At 39.7% G+C, this 25464-nt stretch overlaps 1 protein-coding gene across 1 annotated transcript in view; it reads right to left on the bottom strand.

The window, feature by feature from the left end:
- Positions 1 to 25464, bottom strand: part of MYO3A (myosin IIIA) — a 116881-nt gene that overhangs the window by 6718 nt on the left and 84699 nt on the right. The window contains exons 23-31 of the mRNA XM_054191533.1: positions 23668 to 23747; positions 22959 to 23036; positions 20714 to 20919; positions 18489 to 18600; positions 16805 to 16967; positions 16062 to 16148; positions 12836 to 12959; positions 10726 to 11704; positions 9726 to 9864 (exon numbers count right to left, since the gene is read on the bottom strand). Coding sequence (XP_054047508.1) covers positions 9726 to 9864; positions 10726 to 11704; positions 12836 to 12959; positions 16062 to 16148; positions 16805 to 16967; positions 18489 to 18600; positions 20714 to 20919; positions 22959 to 23036; positions 23668 to 23747 — 1968 coding nt within the window. The remainder of the gene's footprint in view (positions 1 to 9725; positions 9865 to 10725; positions 11705 to 12835; positions 12960 to 16061; positions 16149 to 16804; positions 16968 to 18488; positions 18601 to 20713; positions 20920 to 22958; positions 23037 to 23667; positions 23748 to 25464) is intronic.

Here is a 25464-nt window from a genome sequence, read left to right as displayed (position 1 = left end):
GCCATGTAACGAATGTCAGGCTGGAACCGCCCAGCCGTCTGCCTGGCACAGGCTTCTCCTTCTGAAAAGGGCTGATGCTCCACATTCAGAAAAGGACTCTGGACGGTAATGGCTACTGAAGTCTACCATCTCATAACAGGGACCTGGGTGGTCGGGATGATTTTTTTCAGACTCAAGTCAATCATTAAGGCGCCAAATGAGGGGACTAGCATTAGAACTCTGATTCAGAGGTTGTTCCTTTACATTATCATGGTGTAGTTTTTCGTCTCCTGCTGAGGCTGTTCGTTTCAAGCCATATCCTGTACCACTGGGCAACACAGTGGGACCACGTCCATCACATCCAGTGTAATCTAGCTTGGTGTACTCAACTTACGGTCTCTATTTCTACAAAAACTTTCTGCAAACATGCAAAAAATGCTTTCATTCTAATGGAAACGAAATCCAGATTTTAACACAAAATGGAGTTGTGCCATTTGGAGGTATGCCAGACTCTGGCAATCTCCAAACTCAGAGTAAGACACTGACTTGTGGGTTACACTGGCTGGCACATGGGGAACTAGAAAAACACCTTGGATATTTGCTTGTTAAAAATCTATATGCAGTTCTGACAGTGCTAAGATATAGGGCTGCTAAGGGTTCACAGGCTTATAGGTTCTGAGACCACAGAACTGACTCTGAGGGGCTGAGGAACCAGAAATGTACAGCATGGTGAGCGTGATCACCTTACATTCAGCTTCAGCTATTGGAAAAGTTAATAGGGGGCTACAGCAATTCCTTCATGGTGGAGGCAGGGGTTGCAGGGCAGCAGAACACCTATGATAGAGATGGGTCACAGGGACACATACAGGGTGATGAATGAAGTCACAGCACAAGGTCTAAGCAAGGTGAACTGTTGGTCCAGGTATACTGCATTATGCAGTGAGGTTTCAGATTGCCCTTGTCCCATCACAGAAGTATTCAGAGGACAGTCCATGAGAAAGAACATCTCCTTACTCATAAATGAATATAGTGTGAGGGTGGCATGAGGATCTAGCTCCCAATGAATTAATGAAGTGTGTTCTGATGATCTAATCTTCTTTCACATGAAGTGACTTTAGCTCCATAACCCCAATGTGCTAACTACATGTGATTGAGTCTTAGAAGGAAGAATGTATTTTGTTCCCTAATGACCATCAGAAACCCTTTTACATGATAAAAATAAAAACTCTCCCATGTACATCAGGCATCTTTTTAATTAAGGAGGTGGCACAATCATTTTAAATGAGAAACGATCAGTAATACATCAGTGTTGACTCCTGCAAAATTAGCTGTGTAAGTTTTCTGTTATGTGTGATAAATAAAGGCTTGTAAAGGTCATGGATATACAGAGGAGGCAGGATGAATAATGTTAATTTGAATTGTAGTTGGATAATGATTACATTTATTGTTTTAGTTTCTTATCTGAAATGCAGTCTGCTTCTCATGTAATGAATGAACAAGTATCTTTTAACATTTTGCACTTAAGAGAACAAGGGTGTTTTTCTAAGTCAGGGTACAGATAATTCATGTTAAACAATGAAATTTAGACGCAATAAATTCATTTCAGTAACCTGTATTAAATATAAATTACATTCTTTGATTTGAATAGGTATAGCAGGTCTGACTGTGATTTTATGTGGGCTGTTGTTACCCTGCTGCATTTCAAATGGGCCACCTGGAGTTATCTGAGTTTCCATTTGCGACAGTGTAGAGGCATATCTTCCCTATTTTATTTTTAAACACAACAGGAGCCTAAACTGGAAAAAATGCCTTAAAAAAAAGCCCTTGAAATTCAGTGTAGTTCAATAGAAACACCAAACCCCTTGTGTATAGGACGTTTTTGAAAATTCTGTCAAAGATCATGACTGCATGAAAAGTTTGAAAAAGAAAATGAAGCCAAATTGGGGGTTTTAGGAAAATCCCAAGGAAAAGGCTCTCAGAATACCTAAGAAGTTTTTATTGTCCCCTAAGAATTCATCGCTATGGATGCAGTTACGTTATTTAATTCATCACTGTCAAACACATAAAGCATTATCATATTCCAGATTACAGTAATTCCAACTGAAATTACATGTATACTTCTTGTGTATGTGCTCTGCAAAGAAGACTCCTCTTACATTCAAAAAACATCATTTTGACAATGAGAAGGGTTTCGGTAAAAAATAGCTTTTCATCTCAGCACATGCGTTGTACATATGTATGAGTTATGCAAAAGAACTGAGGGAACAGAAATACCATGTTGGGGCAGACAGCCTGCTAAGCTTGGACCTCCATCGTTCCTTTTTAAAATTGCATTGAGGGCTGAAAATGCAGTTCTATCTCCAAATTACACAGTAAGTAAAAATAGTTTGATGGGTTTAGCTTTCTTTGTTTCACCAGAAAGTGAACCTGTGATTTCCTTCTGCACTTAGATTTGTGTGTTTGTTGCTACTGAAATACAGCTGATGTGGTAGTTGCTTGTATTGGGTAACACACTGCACAAACTAAAATTTGCTTTCTCATTAGTTGCTGATAATTCCAGAAATCATTTACTTAGTAGAGTTACAGGTGTAAGGCAAATTAGATACCCAAGCCTGATAAATGGTGAGTTTGATGCGCTTGTTTTCCAGATGGCCTACACCTTTCTGCAGTAGGCAATGAAGCAGAAAGGAGGAGTAAAATCATTCACTTATTAATAGGCCAATTACGTTGCTTCTGGAGTCCATTACAAAGAAAAGGTTTTTATTGAAGCTCAGGCTCTCCATAGTAAAATATTTTATAGCCTATTTTTCCTTAAGACTTCAAGTATCTCTAGAAAGATCTGGCCGTGTGCTTCATATGTAAAAAGAGAACTGATGCTTTCTATCTAACAAACATTTTAACACATACGTCACAACACTGATACAAAACCCATTCACAACAGTAGCCGTCAAAGCACTTTGCAAATACCAGGTTGGCACTATCATCCCTATCCTAATAGCAGGGTAAATGAGATGCTCTAAGCAAGACACGCTGAGTCTTGCTTAAGGTTATGTCCCACTTAGCCATGCAGGCAGCCAAGGAGCTGGACCGAAGGACTGAGCCGAGACTCCCGGCTCTGCTGCCAGCCCATGCCCTATGGTTATACCCACCTGCACAGCTGCTGCCGGTGCTGTGACACATTCCCGTGCCTTAGAAGCAATATGTAGAAGAAATTGGAAACAAAACCATTTGATGCCCCACAGACATTCCTTTTTAAAGCTTTTACTAACAGGAAGATGAGTTGAACAAGTTGAAAGGGAGAAGGATTTTCCTCCAACTGCTTAAGCGCATGCAGTCAGTACGCAATTAGTCAAAAGAAGGAGGTTTTGCTCTCATGACATGGATGCCTTGCTTTTGAACCTTAACAGCAAATGTCAGCCACGCTGTAACACATAACCAGGAAGTTCTATCTCTCTGCTGCCCAAACCTGAAGCAGACTGTCAGAACATACATTTGATCAAGTGATGATGGAAAGTTTAATAAAAGTTAAGGTCATTCTCCGTGAGAATGAATTACAGAGTTAAGGGTCAGCAAAGGTGCGTGAAGAGTGTGGCTGCCAGGTAACATTAAAGAAGGTTTAGTAAATCTATGGAAAAGTCCTTATTCCTATCAGTATCTCAGCTAGCTCGTTTAACACTACCTCAAGGGTTCCCCCATAAGTTTCACACGCAGTCTTTGACTCTGTGGTGCTCAGTTACAGGTATTACTACTTTCAGTTCACTGAAAGTTTCAAATACACCGAAAAAATAAGAAAAGGGACAATGAAATTTAGGCCCAGCTCATTTGATGTAGGTGTATCCTGAACACCGCCACAAACTACAGAAATTGTGGAGAGCTGCATGTGCTTGAAACATTCAAGTATGAGCAACAAAAGCTTGAATAAAGATGAGTCAGTATCAACAGCCCTTTATGTTGAACTGTGTCCGCACATTCTGACATACAATGATAAGCTTGGAAGACAACATGGATGCTAATGTAAATTAATGTATGACTTACAACAGATCTTATACCGAAGACTGGAGAAATAGTGTGGTTACAGCTGTGATAAGCATCTAATTGATGAAAGGTCTCTATTTATTAGGCCACCTGGAGAAACGGATAAACCCATCTTTCGGTCATTTAAGTGAAATGTTACATGTTTGATTCAGTGCTGTTTCACTTCTACAGGGACAGGAAGCATAAAGCCAGGCTCAGAATAAAGCGGGAAGAAAAACAAGAATAAGAGCAGTAATTGTATGGGGTTTGTAGAGGGGCTTGGAAGTAATCAGGAAAATGCAAATATAGTAGCTGGAATTCCAGGACTTGTTAATGAGAAGTGAAGAGCTATTACTGCTTACAACATTTATGTGCATGTCTTTTTACTGTCCTAATTGTACACAGTATGAGGATGTAATTACTCAAGTTTGGGATCACACAGAAAAGCACTGCTCTTCAAAATTCTGGTTCGTAATTTTTAGGCATTGTTTATTCATGGGATGTTTACCACAGCCAGATTTGGAAATTACAGTTGATGGGTGCAAATGTTTAGCAATCTGGAGAAAACAGAGGGATTATTCTGGCAGAGACCTAGAACTAGGAACTGCAAGAGACTGAGAACTTTCCGATTGCATCCAGCAGGAGAGGAGAGTGTTTGATTTCTCGCACCTAAGTCCTGCTCGCCCCACTGAGAGAAGCAGTTTCATTCTCTGGCTGACACTAATACTCCCACTTTGGAGCGTCTGATAGCCTGGGATTATTCCTATTTAGGAGAGGATGTTTAAGGAAAATGGCTGCACTCCATTTCCATGACCTCCCAAATCTTATGCTCTGCAAGGATCTGACCAGATCTTCTACGACCTGGCTACATGGCATCCAAAGGGCCACTCCAGTACCTGAGAACGACCAAACAGCAGAAGCCCTTGACTACCCTGCTTTTCTCCAGTCCCACACCTCGGTGGTCCCTGGCTGGCCACTCACTCGCAAAGAGGAAAGACCAGCCAGTGAATACTGCTCCGCACACCCAGCGCTACACGGGCTCCCTCTTCCTTGCAAGAGCTGCCCACAAAACCCATGCAAATAGTGCTGCGGCAGCCTACAGCAGGAGGAATCCTGGGTGAAAACCCTGCCCGCCTCACTGCTTTGTGCAGCTGAAGAGGTCCTCAGCTGCACTGGAGTTCCTTGTACCATGTGAATTTCCTTCTAAATATAGAAAATTCTCTTCCCGAGATTTTGTACTTGAACTGTCATTTAATACTTACAAGGATGGGCGCTGTTATTCATCTGGAGAAAACAGAAAAAATTTGCTCCCATAATGACCAAGTTCCCCTCACTTCAGGCTTTGCCCTCAAAAGACTTGACGGAGGCTATTTGTGCATCTGTTTTGACACCACTGTAACCCAAGGCTCACTAGCAGTCCAAAGGTGCAGTCCTGGGATGCAGCCATTATGTTTAGTTGAAAGCATTTAAGAAGCAAATATAACCTACTCAGAAATTCAAGCCACAGGGAATATTGTTTATTCCAGGAACCTTGTGCAGCTTGCTTTACGCATTTTTATGAATACAAATAAACTCGCTTAAGAACAACTTAACCTTGTGGATTTAAGATTCGTTTAACCTTTTTGCTCGTATGTTCTTTAAACTGCAGGCTTTGTATTTTTATTAAAATAAACAGTTTTGAAAATCTGAACGTTTGTCACAGTATGCCGCCCAGCTGCCCCACAGTTTCTCCCCTTCTGTGGGTTGCAACGTAATAAAATATTTCATCAGAGGAGCAGGTAAATTCTCAAACTGAACAACGGCCACCTACCCACAGATGAGGGCAGACAAGTACTCCTATCTGGCATACAGCAATAAAATATAATTCACGTGTTACAGCTGTAAAACGACATACAAAACTAGTGAAGCTGAGGAGTAAGTGCAAATAAATGTAAATGACCAAAGTAATTAAAAATAGGTAAATACTACATGATTTAAAGAATAGCTAAAGCTCAACAATCCTTGCCTTCATATGGCTAGGAGAGCAAAGGTAGCCCTAGAGGGAAACCTGCAGTAAAAGCACATCCTTCTGTACATGTGTGTGTATAAATTGTACTGTAACACATAATGTAGGCAAGAAGACAGGAAGGCTCCTCCCCTGTTTAACAGAGAGTGAATCACTCACCACGTCTACCTGCTTCACTTTAGTGCGATAATCTGCAGTACATTACCTCATGTCTTTGTTTTGTGTGGTTATCTTACTTTATGGCATGCAGGAAGAAAGTACGATACCCAGAACGCTGATAACTCTCGTGTTGCAAGCAGTACAACCTAAGTGAACTGAATACAGGCATATTTTCATTTAAATATTCTCTACGTGTAGTTAGATCATGTTTGCTGTAATAGCTTAAGACAATGCAGCTTTGTGATTGAGCTCTGTAATGCTTAGGCTCCAACCAGCCCACAGCCAAGCTGGGGAATTACTGCAGCGTATTTTCTTACTTCAGTACCCTGTGCATTGGTCATAGCTGGAAAGGAAACAGTTGTCCTGTTGTGTGCATTACGTTCAAAGGTAGAAAAAAAAAGTTCACATTCTACACCAAGAAAGGTCTTTCAGCGGACTGGTTAGCAGTTATGAATATGGCTGGGGATGCGAGAATATGTAAGTCCCTGCTGCCGCCGCTCCATACCCTAGGTGAGCAGCTGAGCCTGGTGTCCACTGTCAGACCCACTGTGTTGCAGAGAGTAAAACTTCCCGTCATTGCCCGAAAGGCTGGCAGAACACAGCGCTTGGGTAAAACCCAGCTGGCCTTCCTTCGTGCTTTTTTAAATGTCTGGCAAAAGTCACCTTCGTTACATTTATCACAAGTAGCCACACAAGTTGTACAAGGTACTTGGGTCAACAACCGAACACAGCAAACACAAACTGTGGCTGCCCAGCTCAGACCAGCTGGGCAAGAAGGGCCAAGGAGCCAGACCCAGCTTAGTGTAATACTGCCTCTTGTATCAAGGGAAAATTGGCTACAGAAAGATTAGGAACAAGAGTTCTGTCCAGAACGGTAGGAGGACTGTTTTTGGGGTGGTTTGATTTACTGGAGCAGAGCATTCAGTGACTACTGGACAGCAATAAATAGGCTGGACGGACTAGTTTGGTTTGAGATAAAAGGGGTGAACTCATGCTTTGCAGTGTTTAAGGGCTGGTGGGACAACTTTAGCTGGCCTGCGCTTTAGTGGCACATTTCTCTCTAGTGAGTTCAGTTACTGCTTCTTAGTCAAATAGCACACGCTATTTCATTTTAAACGCATTCAGCTTTGAAAAGAGTAACTCCTTCGGAGCTCTGTACTCACCTTGCCTACATGCCAACTTGCAGCAATTCAATCAAAACCAAAAGCATGTGTCCACCGTATTTATTTTGAAAAAAATATTTTGCTAAAATTCTGCATGAGCCATCTGAAATGAGCATGCCTTGACTACAAAGTGTGTTTTAATCGACATGAATATGGGCATTCAGGACTTTTTTTTTTTGATGCTTCTTACTGTTTTAAAGTTACAATTGCTATTGCTGGCATTTTTTGTAAAATGCAATTAGTAAAAATAGCAAACACTCAATTTTTGCACCCATAAGATAAAGAGAAAAAAAGGAGGGACTTGCAATTAATCAGAATTTTCTTACAGATTTTGCCTGACGCACAAAAGAACTAAGTGCTGTCATGTCACACATACAGTCATTTGTCAGGAGAAAACATAAAGAAAATAAATCCTCCTTTTGTTAAGACCACCCAACACTAGCTTGTAAAAAAATCTTATTTCCTTTTATTTATTAAAATGAGGCCAAAGAACTGGTCTCTTGTGCAACTCAACAACTGTTTCAGCGTCGTCTTAAAAAGCGTTTTGACTTGGTTCAAAGAAATGTATGACATTTTTCATGTCAGTGTTCAAAAGGATACAACGCAGCACTTTCACACACTCTACCATTAGAAAACCACTGTATTATGACACCACAGAGGTTTAAAGCAGCAGGACATTTTCGGAGATAAAGGGAAGTGAGGTGGCTGACAGGTCACTACTTTAAGCCGGGTTGCATGCACAGGACAAACCCTGGCATCCTTTTGCCTCCTGTAGAGCTACTTAAATTTATAGCAATGTGAAGGGTAGACTTTGCTCCATTTTGCACATGGCATGAACATACTGATACACTTTCACCTGGTTCACTTGTGAACTTTAACTTGAGACCTTTAACTGATAAAACAGGCATCCGTGTATTCCCTTTCCCTCTATCTACGTCTCTTCTCTAGCTTCTGTAGGAAAATGTGTAAGAACCAAGCTCTTTTCCAAAGTATGCATTTTTTAATTCCTCAGGTTTATCTTGTCAAAAATTAGCAATATTTCATAGAGAATTCAGTGCAAACCCGTTAATGACAATCCCAAACGTTGCTCTGTCTTTAATAAAAGATCATGGCGCTTAGTTTTCCATTTCACATTTATTTTCTCTTGCAGATTTTGGTCTTGCAAATGGGCTGAACTGCATAGATTATCTACCAGCAGCCAGTTTACACTTAGGGGTTTAGCTTTCATAAACACTAAGCCCTCATTTTAGCAGCTTGCTCATTTGAGAGGACTGCAAAGCGGGGGTGAAGTAATTTTAGGTTCTCTTCAATGTAGCCATGGGAACAGAAAGAAGTTTCAGCATACATGACAACTGAACTCACCATGTTACAGTGAAAATAGTACAATTAGCTCTGGGCAGCGAGGGACAGTCCTGGATCTGGTCCCAGCTGTGCAGAGGCGAGCAGAGATCTTCCCCAGAGGCAGTACAGTGGCACGGGCTGGCACAAGCCACCCTGCAGAAATGGAGACCCACCCCATCATCTGCCATGTTTGCCCCTCATCGTCCTCCACATCTGCGGCCAAAGACACAGGCTGAGGAAATCCCCTGTTATGTCTATTCCATCTGAAGAGGACTGAGCAGCTCAGTCAGCTCCTAGTGGACCTCTCTACGGGGCACAGGTCTTAATGATCTGCATGCTTTGAATCCCACGTCTTCCACCTTAATTCTCCCAGTGCTCCCCACTGCCACCTAACCTGCATTTTGGGAACCCCCCATGCCCATGTTAACTGGAATATAAATAACATTGGAGTGTATTTTCAGAGGTAATGTCCTCTTAAGTGAGTTAAATGGATGCCAATTATTAATAAAACTTTACTCGTAATTTTAAGGACATGCCCACCAACATGGGTAGGAGTTACAAGTTTTGATAGCCTCAGTTGCATTTGTGGATAGCGAAAACTTTACTCATCATATATACAGCAAACTTTGGTAAATTGTTTGACATAGTACCTAAAAAATATTTTGTTTTTAAAACATAGTCCCATATCTTACCAATAGCACACACAGTTGAGCAACATATGAGTAAAAATGAGCCAATGTGGAATTTTACCAAATAAATGTATTCCTAGAGATGCTATGTCTAGGTCTCACAATGATTCATTCACCAATCTTAAGTAGCGCTGCAACAAAATACCAAGAAAATGATAAATATGTAAATCCCAACCAGGCTTTAATAATTTTCTGGAAACTATGTTCCATACATGTATCAACAGGGGGCTTAGTACAAAAATACATAGCCTGAGTCATATGACAAGCCAGAGCTAACTCATCTACTAGTACCAGTTTCAAAACATGACTAGGAGTCGCTTCTTGACAGTCCTGTTTACAAATGAAAATTCTGCTAACAGTAAGGTTCAACGTTACCTGACTGACAAACGTGAGAAGAAAGTCGGCCATTAGCTTGCTTGTCTTTGGACAGCATCACAGGTCTCAGCTGATGTGATAATATCATTTCATTCAATTTTTGCTGCAATGCTAGGTAGTCTTCAGATAATTTTGATATCTGAAAAATATAACACAGGATTTTACATTATTATATGAGTACATATACATGTTCCAGGGTAATCAAAGGTAAAATAGTGGACTAGAGAATGAATTTAAAAGGTATTGCTCCACCTACTGCAGTGTAGAACCTTACCACATTTATGTCCCCAATCCCCTTAAAAAAGAAAAAAAGAGGAATAAAAAGAGAAGAAAAAGAAGAAGAAAAAGAAGAAGAAAAAAAAGAATACCAAAAGAAGAAACAACAGAAAAAGAAAAAGAAGAAGAAGAAAAAAAAAATACCAAAAGAAGAAACAACAGAAGAAGAAAAAAAAGGGGGAAAAAAGAAGAAAAAAGAAAAAAGAAGTAAAAAGAAACAAAAAGCAAAGAAACAAGGAAAAGAAGACATGTAGGAAACTCCACGCTGCAGCCCAGTCCTGCAGCTACTTCATATTGGCTCACACGTGAGTAGATGGTGCCTTGCTGATGCAAAATAGCTTCTACAGCTGTAGGCATCCTTCTCTGCACATGTGTGAGTCCCTGACATTGACACAGCAACTTTTAGTTTCATTTAGAGAGACATTTTACAAGTTTACTGAATTAAAGACCTTGCCTAGTAGACGTACATTTCCACAGAGGCAGAGCTTCTGCATTTAATCTAAACCAGGTTGAAACTAACATAATTTTTAGCTAACTTTGTCCTTCCCTATTTTCTGAAAAGGGTATTTTCCCTTGCAGCCCAAAATATGCATTTTTATAGAACAGTCATTACAAAATCTCAGTCTCAGTTTAAAGAGAGCCTCTGAAGCTGGTAAAAAAACTTTGCTATTCTGTCATTGCTCAGAGTATTATGCTCAACATACGTAGCTCATATGCTTCTTACCTGCCGCGAAAAGGCTGCCAAATCACAAGCCTCTTTCTCTGAGTCTCCCTTCAGTGTCTTAGAGTCTTCAGCCTCTGTACCGGTGCTTTCCCTATCTTTTGTTGTTTGGGGATCATTATTTTGAACACGTACTGCTTCTGTTGTCTCCTTTATAGTTTTCTCTTGACTTTTGGAAGGTAGTTTCCCTTCTTTTCTGAGCTGTCCCCTCCTTCTGTAACCCCGGTAACTGCTCTGAATAACCACGGCTGCCTTCTCTTTGTCTTCTGAACATTGTTTTTCTGCCTCAACTTGCTTCCTTGAACCTCTTAATGACTCTTTTCTTACAATTCCTTTACATCCTGTAGGCATCACTGCTTCATGTTTCAGGTGGTTTCTTTCCGCATCCCTGTCAGTCCTGGGCTGGACCACAGCAGATTCTTTATTTTGCCCATCTGCACTGAGTGTGTCTTGGTTACCTTGCTCCTGTTGGGGAGCAGGTTCAGCTGTGATTTTGACAGAAGGTTTCCTGGACAGCTCTTCCAAAGAGGCCTGTTCTTCACCTTCACCAACATGTTCTACTGCAGGGTTCTGCTTCACAGAAGCTCCCTCTCCTTCAGTGGATGTTTTCTGTTGCTCCTGGACATTCCCTGTGTGACTGTACCCAGACCACTCGCTATCAGTAACTGCATCAGCTTCATCTTGAGTCTCCTCGTTTGCTGCTTCTTCCAGTGAATCATTTTGAGCTGGCTGCAGCTGTGCTTCAAGGAATTCCACAGCAGATAATTCTTCCTCTGCTATTTTTTTGTGCTGTTCCTTTATATTTTTACGGACTCTGTAGCCTCTGTAATGGCTCTGAACAACAACAGCTGCTTCTTCTTCTGTTTTGGGAAGGGCACTCTTCACTTCAGATGGACTTTCACCATTATCTTGAAGTTCTTCATCCTTTTCCTTTTTGCTAATGGACGCTGCATTTTCAGTTTGTTTCTTTCTAAGTGATTCCCTGAATGGAATAGAGGTTTGGGCAAAAATTATAGCTGAAGGAGATGAAGGATAATGACAGCTTTACAACTACCTTTGGCAGTGTTTGTGTACTAAATGGCAATTTGATATATTGCAACATGGGGAAGATGTAGTTCATATAGCTAGAATTAAATTCAACAAACCAATCTCTTGTCTTTCTGATGATTATTATTTTTTTAAAGTGAAAAGGGACGTCCCTGTTAAATTCTTCACGGAAAATTGCCAGGGGGACAATCTAGGCTGCATGAGGGCTGATAAAACAGTAAAGAATTAATTTAAACATTAACAAAAACATAAGGCAGAAACTTTTTAGCACCTCAAGTATGTATAAATACACACAATCCTAAATGTATTCATGAAAAAAAACTGCCTCAAGCTACACTAGGAATGCAAAAAGAATTATCCTGGCCATAAGTCCAGGTCAAATTTAAAAGACCGAGTCCCTAAACCGTCTTTGTTACCATCAATAAAACTTCAGTTCCAGGTGAAATCTGCCAACCTGTACCTTCTCTCTGAAAGACTCTGGACTCCTTCACAGCTTTTTTCCACCTCTCTGGGCCAGTCTCCACTACTTAAATGCTGTCTCTGAAAAAATGATGGTGATAAGCAAAGTGCTACTAGCTCCATTTCAGAGATTGGGACTAAACCACATTGCAGAGAGATTTCGGATGTGACTCGCCTCACCTAACTTTCATCTGTTTGATCTGAGCAAGACATCCGGGTTCCTGCTGTCATCACCTATGCTTATCTCTAACAGTGACTTAAGATGAGAAGAACAGTTCCTTGCAGAGAGATGCCTATTTCTCGCTCTTGTCTCAGCTTTTTATGATGAGCTATGAAAAGAGACTAACCTACAGATTACGTTAACATTACAGGTAAGCACAATATTGTTGATCTTTCCCCGAAATATGCCTTTATTCCCTGGCCTTATAAATATAAGAAAATTGGCTACTGCCATTAAAAACGTTCACATAAAAATACATTACTTCTGCATACATATCTAGAATAATCCTAATTTGCTCCACTTTTAGGTTACATCACTGTTCTTTCGCAGAATAGTTACTGAAAAGGAACACATTTGAGTGACATAAGAGAGAGAAAATAACAGTACCTCCTCCTTTTGAAGATCTTCCTCTCCTTATATCCCCTGTAGTGAGACTGAATTGTTATTGCTGCTTTGTTTCTTGCCTCAGTTAGTTCTTTTCTCTTCTTCCTGAGTAAGTATCCTCTGGCAACTGATACAAATTGTAATATAAAACAACCTTAGGCAACAAGCACTGTATGTCCCACACGTTTCAGAGAGTCAAATGCTAACAGCATTAAACACAAAACAGTAAGGAAATACGGATTGGGGTGGTTGTTATGATTACATTTCATCTTATTCTCCCCCACAAAACTTTTTTGAGATTTCAGAAAGCTGTACCCATTCTACATGAGGATACAAACAAGCTCTTTCTTTGTACTTTATTGGATTAAAGAAAATACAGGAAGATGCAGAATGAAGCAGAAGCATAGTGCTATAGAAGTGCCTCTAGAACACAGTGCTCTCAGCTTCATGTACCTGCTTTGCCTGATTCAGGCAATTGATTTGACTCAAGTCTTTCATTTTCCTGGGAAACGCCTGATTATCAGGCTATTGAGATTACCAGGCTCTCTTCTGGCACAGACTTGGAATTAGCTGAACATTCACTAGATCAGAGACAAACTGAAAATTTTATAGCTCAGCAGTTACAGAAGACTTAGCTCATGCTTCTTTTGCAAAGACTCATTATTCAGAATGAAAAAGCTCAGCATGAAAGATGTGCTAAGCTCCAACGCAACCAGGTGCACTATGGCAAGGGTACTCGCTACTCGTGCTTTGTGGGAGGCACAAGTTCAAGTTTCTGGTCTGGACCGGCATGAATAAGGACTCAAACATGGGTCTTCCCTAAGACATGTCGGCATTGACTAGTCACTAGAGGCTTGATGCAGTTGCCAGCACATAGGTATATAGTGCCATCTGAAGTGCTCCAGGATAGCCAAGACATCTGCACGGAGCTGGCAAAAAGAACAAGACTGACGGGACTTTCTGTAGAGAGAAAGTTGGGTATACCACATGAAATAAAGCTGGAGGCCAGGCAAGATAACCTAGGGCATCTCAAATGACACTAGATACCAACATGGGGGCAAATGAGCTGAACTTTTGGTGGTTTTGAATAAAAGGAATCAAACTCTAGGCTTTGCTGACTATAAGAGGACTTTAGACACCTATGTCACTTTTAGACATCTACACTGAAATGTCTTAATCAGAAACTGAATTGCATTCAGAATGTTGCTTCAAAAATTCCTGAACTGGCAAATAGTTTCCTAATGGGAACTGGCATAGTCTCCACAGTGCTGTGATTTGGACAAGTCTGCAGTTCCAGGGATTCAGCACAAATCCGCTAATCCTTGGCAAAATAAAAAGAACATAGTGTTTTCTCAAAAGATTTTTGTTGAACTCTAATTCCAAATGCAGTAACAAGACTATGTGGATAAAGGATTCAGGTGATTTAAGTACCCTGAGGAGACAGCAGATATGGGAGCTCTTACTCCAACTCTGCTGAGAGTGTTTTGCATCACAGGGAAAGGTGACGCTCACTGAGGATTGGGAAGGGAGCATAAGCAGCCTGTTCTAACACATTCACATAACTTGGTGCTAGGTTTTATTTGCTTTAGCATTCCCTACTCATAATTTAGACAGACTTGGGTGCCACTAGATGCAGTGGTTCAGTGTAAGAAGCACTGTATAAAAGGGACATAAACTCCATCTTGATAACTGGATATATGGCAAAGGAACCCAAATACTTACTGGAAGTGGCACAATTGGGTTTTATACTGCAGTCTGACAGGGCCTTAGAAAAGGGCAAACTGGAATAACTCTAGAGTTTCTTGGACCTTTGAGACAATCCTCATTCCATTTTCATAGAAAAGCAACTCAACAGGAGTTATTTTGAAATAAATCAAGTTACATTGTCAATGGACATGACAATATAAGCTAAGTCCGGTCCTTTTAGACTTATTCTGGTTCACCTTTGAAGTTTCCTGAGAGCTTTATTATGAAAGCTTTGTTTTCAAACTAGAAGTGGAGTTTTGTATTTCTTTAGAAAGAAATGGGGGGGGAAAAACCCAAGAGCGCTAGGTAGAAGTGGACTTCCTTTTTGTTCTGGCTTCTCATGCAGTGAAAAGAGTTGAAATGAAACTGGACACAGGACAGAGAAGGCGGACAAGAAGAAACACTGGGGAGATCAACAAACAGAGTGAAGAAGCAAATTCATACTTTTGCATTTTCTGAATGTCCTAATATAATTGACAACTTTCAGATGTGTCATTATTTTTGGCACATCACTGGACTTTATACTGCTTTTAGATTGTTTTCTACACCGATTAAGTTCTACCAACTGTGGTGAAGTGCTCTTCAGTACACACTATCATTGGCTCAGTGCAATTAACATATGCATCTGACAGTGATTAAAACCAGCACTGGTGTCAGTATATACTCATGAAGGCATATCTGAGGTAATTTAAATCTAGATAGCCTAGGTACTGGCACCACTAGCTTATATTTGGGGTTGCCAAATATAATATTTTGTAATTACTGAAAGTGCTGTGCAGATTTGTGCCAGCTGTTTTCAGACCTGCGCCTCTCTACTTGTACTGCTGCTGATTTCAGAGCTGCCTAGACTGCATCTGCCTCAGGCAAATCTCTGCAGGGATGGGGGAGATGGAAATATAGGGAGGAAAAAGGGATGTCACATAGCGTACATCTGGGCCCAAGGCGATTATTGCTACAGAAGAGAATGAATACTTTGGTACGTTGGACTGAGCGATGGCAAAAAAGAATCCAAGACATGAGTGAAATTACAGGTTGTAGTCTTCTTAAACATAACTATTACTGATGCATAACAAAAGCTATTCCTAATAGAACAGCATGCACGCACACATTATATACAGACAGAATCATATGGGGCTTCTACAATCCCAGCTGTAATACTAAGACACATCAGACTAGGAGTGAAAAAGCTTGCTGTACCATTTAACCAGCCCAATCCACAGCTGTGGGAAGTGCCGCTAAGCCACTTTGAGGTACAGGTAATGGAATACCTCGACCCAATTCAACCACTGTATACAGATAATAGATAAATTATAATATATATGTATTATATATAATAGTCATATTATATATAGCAGATAAATTATACCTCAGAATGTGTAAATGTGCATAGCCAATAAGTGTAGCTAGGTAATAGCAAAGAAACTGGATCAACATATTGTGTATGGATAGCACATAAAAAGCCAGGAAAGCAAAGAATTCTTACTTGCTTGAAGTCTAGTAATATATTCTTCCACTTTTTTATTATGTTTTGCATTTGCGTATTCTTTACGAGCAACAAAACCCCTGTAAGCTGAAAAGAGATGTCAAAAATTAAATAACCCATTAGGTACACAAAAGCCTGTAAGAATAAAAAAAGTCTGGAAGGAATTACAGAACTCTATTAAAATATTCATAAATATTTTGGAGGCTTTATCTTTCAAAAAAATGGCAAACAAGCACAAGAAGTAAATGTAGATAAAACCTACGTTTTATGGTTAGTAAAGTTATTATGAATGAAATGAATAGAAAACACAAGAGAATCAGAATGTAAAATAAGATGATGTTTGAAATGTATAAAAAATTTCAATTGATGTCTCCATCAACAGAGTAATTGGTCTTATTATCTAGGACGGTTAATACATTTTATTTTCATTATTATATTATACAACCTTGTCAGAGCATGTCAGAGTATTATTAATAACAGTATCATCTGTGCAATCACACCCTTCCATTGTTAAAATTGCCTTTTAAATGTAACATTGATAAATGTAACTTCAGTAAAGGGACTGTCATAACCTGGTTAAAATAAATTTTTCTTCATAAGAACAGGTATGACCAAGTGTAAGATATTTTGTCAAATGTAACAGCAGGAAAACAGCAAAATCCACATCCAGCGTGCATATCCATCTATCAACTGTACACATGCACTAGCTTTAAGCAAAATGTTAAATGTTTTAAAGTTATTACCTGATTGTATTTTAATAGCACTTTTTTCCCTTTGTTCCTTTATCTTTTTGTATCTCCTTGAACCCAGCCACCCTCTCACACAAGCTTGAATCAAAATAATCATGTCAACTGTCTCCTTCCGCATTAAATTTAGCTGCTCCACGTGATAGTATTTGAGGAATACCTTACAAAGAGTAGGAAGACAAGCAAAAGTTTAAATTACCCTCCCAGGCCCTGTATTTACTCAATCCATTTAACATCAACAACAGTTACAAGCTGGTTTCAAATGATGAACAGATTCTTTAGCTGTAGTACCTAAAGGATCATTCTTGTTAAAGATGGAACTTTGATTTTCTGGGGTATTAGTTTACCTTACCCTCCCTTTCAACATCTGTTGCCAGTCCCTGCTTGTTCATGCTTTCATGGGAAGATGTTTTAAAGTCCCAGTGCAAAACGTCAGTCTGTAACTATAAATCTGTTTTCAAAACTATGAGGCTGACAGTTTTGCTAACCTCACAAATCTGATGTACGTTACACAAATGTGATCCAAATCTGGAACCTTCAACCTCTCTGCTTTCCAATTTTAAATCTAAGGCATTGTTTATTTACTAAATTACTTTTATCAAGCATGAAGCTCATATAACCCCTGAAAAACTAGTCCAGCACAAGGGATACGAACCCATTCCTGGTGTATTTTAGGACAGGATAAAATGTGTAGAAAGAACTTGTGCAATTAAGACAATAATTATGCTTATTTTGCAGAATTCCCCTGATTTTGATCACTCGTTGGTACAGATACAGGTTAACCCTAATTAAAGTAAACGTAAGCTATAGATCTCACATCTCAAGATATGCTTCCTTTGGCTGCATGTTGCCCATCAGCCTCACTAAGACAGCAGAGGGAAATAAAGACTGAGGAGGAGGTAACTCCATGGCTTCTGTCTCCCATCTATCCAGGAAGTTGTCTCAGAAGAACAGTTGTTTCTTCTACACTGAGGTGATTTCAAATAGTTTAGGATCCATCTCTCTATATAATCATATCCTTCCTGGGCACTTCCGTTACATTAGTAAATAGAGAGACTTGGTGCAGTAGTTGTCTGACGCTTCTTTTCTCTGTCAGACCTCCTGAGGTCTGTCAGTTGTGGGGGGGGGGATGGGTGGGTGTCCCTCTCTGGCACACTGGGAAGACCAGTGAGCTAGAACCAAAGCAAAAGTACGGGAACAGACATGTGTTTCTCATACTAAAGTCTTCGCCCCACTTCATATATATTGGATTATCCTGCTATCTCTTCCCTCAGTGCTCAGCAAAGTCTGCCTCAGAGGCCTCTGGCCAGAAAGCCAATACCTTTTCCTTTCCCTTTGTGAGTCTGATTTGCTCCAGGGAAGAGGTATAACTTCTTTTCCTTAAGAAAGCTTGGACTAAGCTCACTGGAATCCTTACTACCACATTTTTTGAAAGAAAATGCAAGCAGTGTTATTGTCACATACTGCTTTGCACTGTGGCCTCAATAAAGCTGATCAGAATTTTAACACTTTACAGGGTCAGGATTTCAGCCAGGTATCAGGAACAGTACCCAGCAAAGGGTGTTTTTTTAAACCAACAGACACCAAGAGCTACCGTAACCAAATGGGTGAGAAAAAAATGGCTTGATAAGTTAACAACGACATACTGCAATAATGCAGATAGAGTATATTAAAAAATTACTTTAGTTTTTCCAAGAACCCAGTTGTCAAGGCGGGCTTTCTCCAAGATGGCAGCACAGGTTTCCGGGCTGACTGGAGGATCATCATTTGTTTTGTAACAGATGAGATAATACCTAAAGACAAATATATGATTCTTTATTTTGTTAATAGTGAGCAATAAATGCAAATACATTTAAACCATTGATATATATATAATAAAAGCAGATGCATGAAAGAAAACATAGCACTGAAAAAAACCAAAACAGCATATGAAAGAAATTGCTGTGATTTATACGCAGTACTGAGAAACTCAATCAAAAGTGGATGAGTGACATATTGCACACCCTGGAGCGTTGTTTAATTCTATATCAACACCAGAAGGCTTTTTAAAAGTGTGCAACCCAAATAAGAGTTGTGCACCAGTTCTTTGCTGCTCTGGCTCTCTACATTCTGTGAAAGTGATTTCAGTGGCAAAATAAAAATATTGTTAAAGCTTTTCTGCATAAATTAGCTTATTTCATAACTAGAAATGTCATAAAAATTTCCTATCTTATCTCATGTGCTAGACCATCTACCTTTGAGATAGTTAACATGATGTGAGATGCATCCTAGCCCTTGTTACCTCCTTGGATTCAGCTTTGCAGATTCTTTTGTAACATATACATACTGTTATGACATATTATATGTAAGCAATTAATCTGGCAAACTCATTAGAACTAATTCTGACGGGGAAAAGAGGTCAGGATGCTCATGCATAAAAATTACCCATAACACACTAGCTCTGCTGCTGTGTAGGAAAATCCTTGTGTGTTCCAGGACCTTCCAAAATGCTCCGTAACAAAATGAACCATACCTATCTTGTTGGGCTTTTTTTAATTCAGGAAAATTACATGAATTATGTGTGCTTCCTGACAGTACATTCTCCTTTTTTCTTGTTATTCAGCCTTTATACACAAAGCTTGGGTTGTACCAGCTTTAAATAACAGTAACAATTTCCTTATGGAATAATAAAAAAAGAGACAATGTTGATTCCTGCATTATCACCAATTCCTACAGCTCCTTTATTTTTCTTTTTACTACACAATGAATTGGTTTATTTTTATTCTAACAAAATAATTTTGCCATTATCCTAGGTCTACCTTTAACTCTAAACTATTTAAAAAAAAAAGACAAGGAGATAGATACGTAATAAAAATCCCTTTTTGTTTGAGGGCCCCATCCTCAGTGCCAGAGATCTGCACAGCCTCGCTGCAATCAGGGGCCTGCTCTCTGGAGACCTACCCTGTCATGTTCACTGCTTTCCTCTCTTTTACCTGGGTAGTAAAATTTTTTATAAAAAGCAATGACCAAAAGCCACAGCACATCTTGGTGCAGTGCTAACTATCTTTTCCGATGCTGCACTATCCCAAAACAGTAATAATCCCAGGAGTATTCTTTCCAGAAACAGCGCTATAAAAACATCACTTTGTCCTTCCTCTCTCTCCTCGTGCACCTACACACAGCACTCTGCTGCTTGTTCTCTGTTTCTAGTGCATTATTACTTTTAAGTGCTTCTGTCTGAATGCGTGTTGCTTGCTTCTTCCCAGTTTTGATCTCCGCTCCATATATCTCAGTTCTGATTGAGGCAAATACTCAGGGTCTTTATTTGTAAGAGAGAAGTAGAGATTAAGTGCTCAGGATTAATTTTTTGGGGCAGAGGAAGAAGAGATAGTTAAAGGAATTATAAAACCATAGTGAGTTCATTACTCTTCTTCTTAACAAATGAGTAATACTTAGAAATTATATTTTAAACAAAATTATGAACTTCTCAGCCCTAGATTAGCAATAGCAAAGTATCCACCCTCCACAAGCAGATGCTGCACAGTGCTGAATGTCAGGAGCTAGAGAAACTGTGGCGCTCCTTGGATGCTATTGCTCCAAATTCTCAGCTTTAATTTGAAGGATTACATTTCTAAATTGCAAGTCTTTGAAGAAAACTTGCAGATTATAAGCAAGACAATTTTTAGCCAAATACGCAGGAAGCCTGAAACAATCATCCTGAGAGGCATCCTCTTCCCCTACCAATCCAAAATGGGTCACTCATTTTGAGCCTGAACTACTCCTTGTCATCCAGTCTGTAATCTTCTTTGTTACAGGAAATGTCTTTATATTTTTTCTTTAAAGACCGTACTAAAGACACTGTGGATGCTTAGCAAACACTGGACAGCAATGATAGGAGAGAAGAAGGCTTCTTCACATCAATGTTACCGTTTTATGAAGTTAGCGAACAGTATACGGTGTGAATAACCCTGTCTTCGAATTCTTGCTGTCTCCAGAATTCCTGTGTAACGCAGCTGAACCAACACTTTTTCTTTATCAAACTTGTTTGCCTGCCGGTCGTTGTTTGGCTTGATGCACCTGACAAAATGAGGCTGGCCGACGACCATTTTGGATAACAAATCCATCAGAGAATACTGCAAGAAAGTAACAAGATATCTGCCACTAGGATTTTTATAAAACTTGTATATAGGACCATGTCTAGCTGAAATGTTATTTCATATGATCAGAATCATGCCCAAACCCATTTACATTTCAGTAAGCTTGTACCTTAATCGAGTAAATGACCCAACAACCATTCTAGCTTTGATAAGATCTCTAAGTTACTAGCATGTACTGCTTGACAGAAACAGTGACTCCAAATGGATGTACCAAATTCCACCCAGAACATTCTCACAAATTGCCATGAAGTCTAACATATGATGGAAACTCTCCTTACACTTATTTGCTTCTCTTAAAGCCTTATTACGTATTTACAGCCCAGTTTTTCTTTTCTCACCTATTTGAAGATCCGTTTTCACCCAGACAGTAAAGATCCATCTACGGATGGGAAATGGAAGAGCAGCAAGCCAGTAAACATTGCCATCGCTCATTAGACTGGAGGAAACTAAGGCTACCTTAGAAGAGGGGCTGCTTAAACTGTTCTGATCTAGCATGTCCTGTTCGTTGTATAGGCTGATGGTGATACTATAGCTGCCTTGCCAAGAGGAAACCTTCGAGGAGGGCAAAATTAGAAATAAACAAAATCACAATTCCAAAGCTGTACTTTTCCCACCTCACCAAGCTACCAGGCTAGCAGAGGGGATGCAGTTTGCAGCTCCCCATGCCAACTGAGGTGATTCTGGCTGTAAACAACCTTGACTGGTGTTTTGTAAAATTGCTTCATGGGAGGATCTTATTAAAACACAAATGAAGGGGCTTATTCCTCAAGATTCAACCTGACTCAACAAAACGAAGCAGCCAGGAGGTAATGCAGTTCAGCAGTAGGTTGGATACATGAAACTAGTGTAGGATGTCAAAAGCCATATGTTTTCTATTAAAATGTGCAATTCCATTCTGGACAGACGCTGCACCATGCAGCAAAGTGCTTAATTAGATTCATCACTAGTCTGCCAATTGAACACAAACAAGTAGGACACGCTAATGGCTAATTTTTTTTTCCACTCAGTCTGAGGTGGCAGATGCTTTTCTCAATCACCCATAGGTTTCTGCGTATGAGTAAACCAGTCGGGCTGAAGCTGAATCTTCATTTAAGAGCGTTAGCTAGCACGATCTAAGCGAGGATTTCCACTGCAGAAAATAATAACAGAAAAGTGTAAATATAATTAACTCATTTGCAGCCTCTGATGCTAGATGTGTTCGTAATGCACTGAATCACAGACATTAGTTTGCATGAGATTCAATAATTTTTTCCATCTAGAACTTTAAAACACTATGCAGCTTTGGACCACCATGATACCTTAGTCTGAAATTATCCTTCGCAGCCGACGGCAATTGTATCTACTAAACAGAGATCTTGCTCTTTACTGTTCTCTGTCATAGATGAAAATGAACTCTTATGGGCCACAAACATCACCTCATCCATCTTTATGTTTTTGCTGGGAGAGATGACTAAGTAAGAGTTGGAAATTAGAGCTGGGCCCAAGTGAACCACTTGTGCACTACTTTGGAGGAAAGAATGGTCTTCACAGCTATTTTCTGTTGCAGCACCAGCAGCACAGGCAGTGCTTGGGAAGATCAAGAGCACTGCTGAAGGAGCCACAAGGATGGACTCAGGACAGCCTCTGAGGCAGTGACCATTAAAGTCTTTCTCTGGAGCTCCTGCTTCAAATTGACTTTGCCCTCTTGCTTCATAAACTCTTAAAGAAAGGCTATACCACTAATGTCCAATCTCCCTTTATCTCCCTTGGTGGGAAAACAAGCAAGTGAAGGATTAATATCAATCATCATACATTATCATGACAGAAACATGGCTGTGTGATCAAGTACGATTAAAGATGAAACATCACAATCTCCACTAGATATTTGTTCTGCACAGACTGCTGCACCATATATGCAGTTCACAAACTCCAAATGGATCACTGTTGACTCTAAGTCAACAGGTGCATATCAAAAGGTGAAAGAATAAACATTAATTCTACTCTAGAAAAAAATATGAAAAGATCTGTTATCTTACTCTAAAATAAGAAGCAACTGTCTGTGTTTTCATGCTGGTTGTCTCTCTTGGATGATGTCCAGTATCTCCTGCTTCATTCTATAAGATGAAGAAAGAAAATGACACTTTTTATCTCTGTTGAGCCTGTCATGCCCTTTCCAATGCCACAACAAAGCACCCCTCAGAGAACATTGTTAATTTAAAAAAAAAATATTCTAAACAGAAAAAGTTACAGCATGATCACTAGCACAAATCAGTTACACCAGTACGTTACATTACTTTGCTACACAATACACAAACATTCACAAACAGAGGACACAATTTGATAACGGAGCATCTAAATAACTGCCACAAATAACCTGACAATGTCTGAGGTCCTGTCTATTATTTCATTATCACTGTTATTTTGGTAGTTCTCTAAGGAACTTGACTATACTCCACAGCAATATTTTAATTTTTCTTTTTGCTATGATACAGCTAGGAAATAATATTTTTTTCCCCTGAAATTGTTACAAAACTATAGCCAGAAAGAAGGGAAATGTTAGGTTTTTACCTCACGGAAGGAATATGAATTGCACAACACAAAGATATCCAGCTAAACAGAAAAGAAAATAGGAGAGGGAGAAAAACCAAGGAAGGGGTTACTTGCTTACTTTTAGTACCAATAACAGTATTGCCTTTCTAGTTTAAATTAGGGTTCAATGCAGAATCACAAAATCAGTGTTCTTACCTTTGTATGACTGATTGATTTCTGGGGTGCCCACATTTGGTAACTGATTGTAGTTTTGCTTTTAGTGTGTGCCAGGTTACCTGCGGGAAGATAAAAGAAAGCAACCTACCAAAATGCTTACATCTCATCTAAACTAAAAACTGTGCTGAACCACCTTATTCATGCCCCCAGGGTAACCATATGATTATAAAGGTCGTTGACTTTTTCGGAGTATGTCCTCATTTCCCCTTTCACCCTCGGGATGGAACAAGCTCTGAAGAAGTTGCACGAAGATGGAACATGGGCTGAATTTTCCTCCTTCAGCACTTATGTCACCTACTAGAGCAAAAAAATAAACAAACAGACTGCTGCAGAAGATAAGAAAGATACATCTTAGAGCCTCCATGTGTTTTTACCCTAAGGATGTTACTGTACTATTCTAGTTCTAAGGCTATATATATATTAGTTAAAAAGAAAAGCGCTAGCACCCTTCTCTGGCCCTGAGGGCAAGTGACATGGCATGACTCAAGTCTATACAGCTAAACTCTATACTTCACTACTCTTTTAACCTCCTGGTAAAAATAAAGTTGTATCTTTCCGCAGAGCCTGCTGGAAACCATTGCTGGCCTGTGCTTTCTTGAAGTGTGCCTGGGTATTTTTGGGAGACTGCGAGCTGGCATCGTCCAAAACCGCCCCAGGGAGGCATGATAACAATTAATCAGAATGGGCAATCCTGTGGGAGTGTTTCAGCTACAGCTCACTGGCCCTGTTTGGTTTATTAGCATAGACTTAGTCTTAAGCATCTAACCCTGGAATTCTTTATTATGATGACTTGAAGGACTAGGTGCATTGGAGTGGTTTACACAGACAGTGGTCTTCTAAAGGAATAATGAAAATTCTGCTGCGTTTTCCGTCTTGTCACTCTATGTTGATAGACCCCAACCATTGCTGCACGCTGCCACTGCTTCTGCTAATAACATAATGCCTCTGGAATCTCACTCTCCACTGGGAGAGCCTGTAATCTCTCTGTGCTTGTCTACTATCAGTAAGAGGTGGATAAACAGCGGCAACTATACAGCATGACAAGCTAATGCGTCATGTATTATGTGATGATATCAAGTGCTAAACCTTTCTCGGGCTTAGCTGAATATCACAGGGTGGGAAGGACAGAGGATTCTTCACACCTAACTTTAGCTATCTGAAAGTGAGGTATCTATAGGATCACTGCTGTATTCAGTGGAGAGAGGCAACTTCAGAGCAGATTTATCCCATCCTAAGAGAAACACCTGAGACAGGCAAGATGGGTTGGACTCTGGGTAAACCTCTATATTTCCACTGATTCTAGATGAATAACTTAGATCAGAAATCTAACTTTTAGTTGGCTATAGCTGGATGGTTTGGGTCAGTTTCAAAAGGCTACACACAGTGTTTCATAATATTTAACAAGAAGATTAAAACAACCTTTAGAGTTATCTTGCAAAACATTACATAACACTTGGGATCAGTTCTTGGGACCATTTGGGCCATGACTTTGGCTCTACAAAAATTATAGCTTAGTATCTTAGCAGATATTAACAAGTCAAAATGTTCAGGCAAGGACATTGAGCTCAGTGTTTTCCCAGAAACTGACTTAAAATAGACCTTCAAAACCAAATTTTGCATTCCACCAGCAAAGCTCCCTTTGTGAAGAACAGGAGCCTTGCCAAAACCTCAGTTTCTGTAAGCTACGATAACATCTTAGAGTAATTTCCATTAGGCTCTTCCAATTTAACTTTTCTGTTCTACTACAAGTATGTCTCCCACGTAGTTGTAGAAGAA

The sequence above is a fragment of the Rissa tridactyla genome, chromosome 2, assembly GCF_028500815.1.
Source record: "Rissa tridactyla isolate bRisTri1 chromosome 2, bRisTri1.patW.cur.20221130, whole genome shotgun sequence".
In the NCBI taxonomy this organism is placed as follows: Eukaryota; Metazoa; Chordata; class Aves; order Charadriiformes; family Laridae; genus Rissa; species Rissa tridactyla.
Note: the sequence above shows the minus strand (reverse complement) of the source record. Positions and strands in the feature narration are given on the sequence as shown.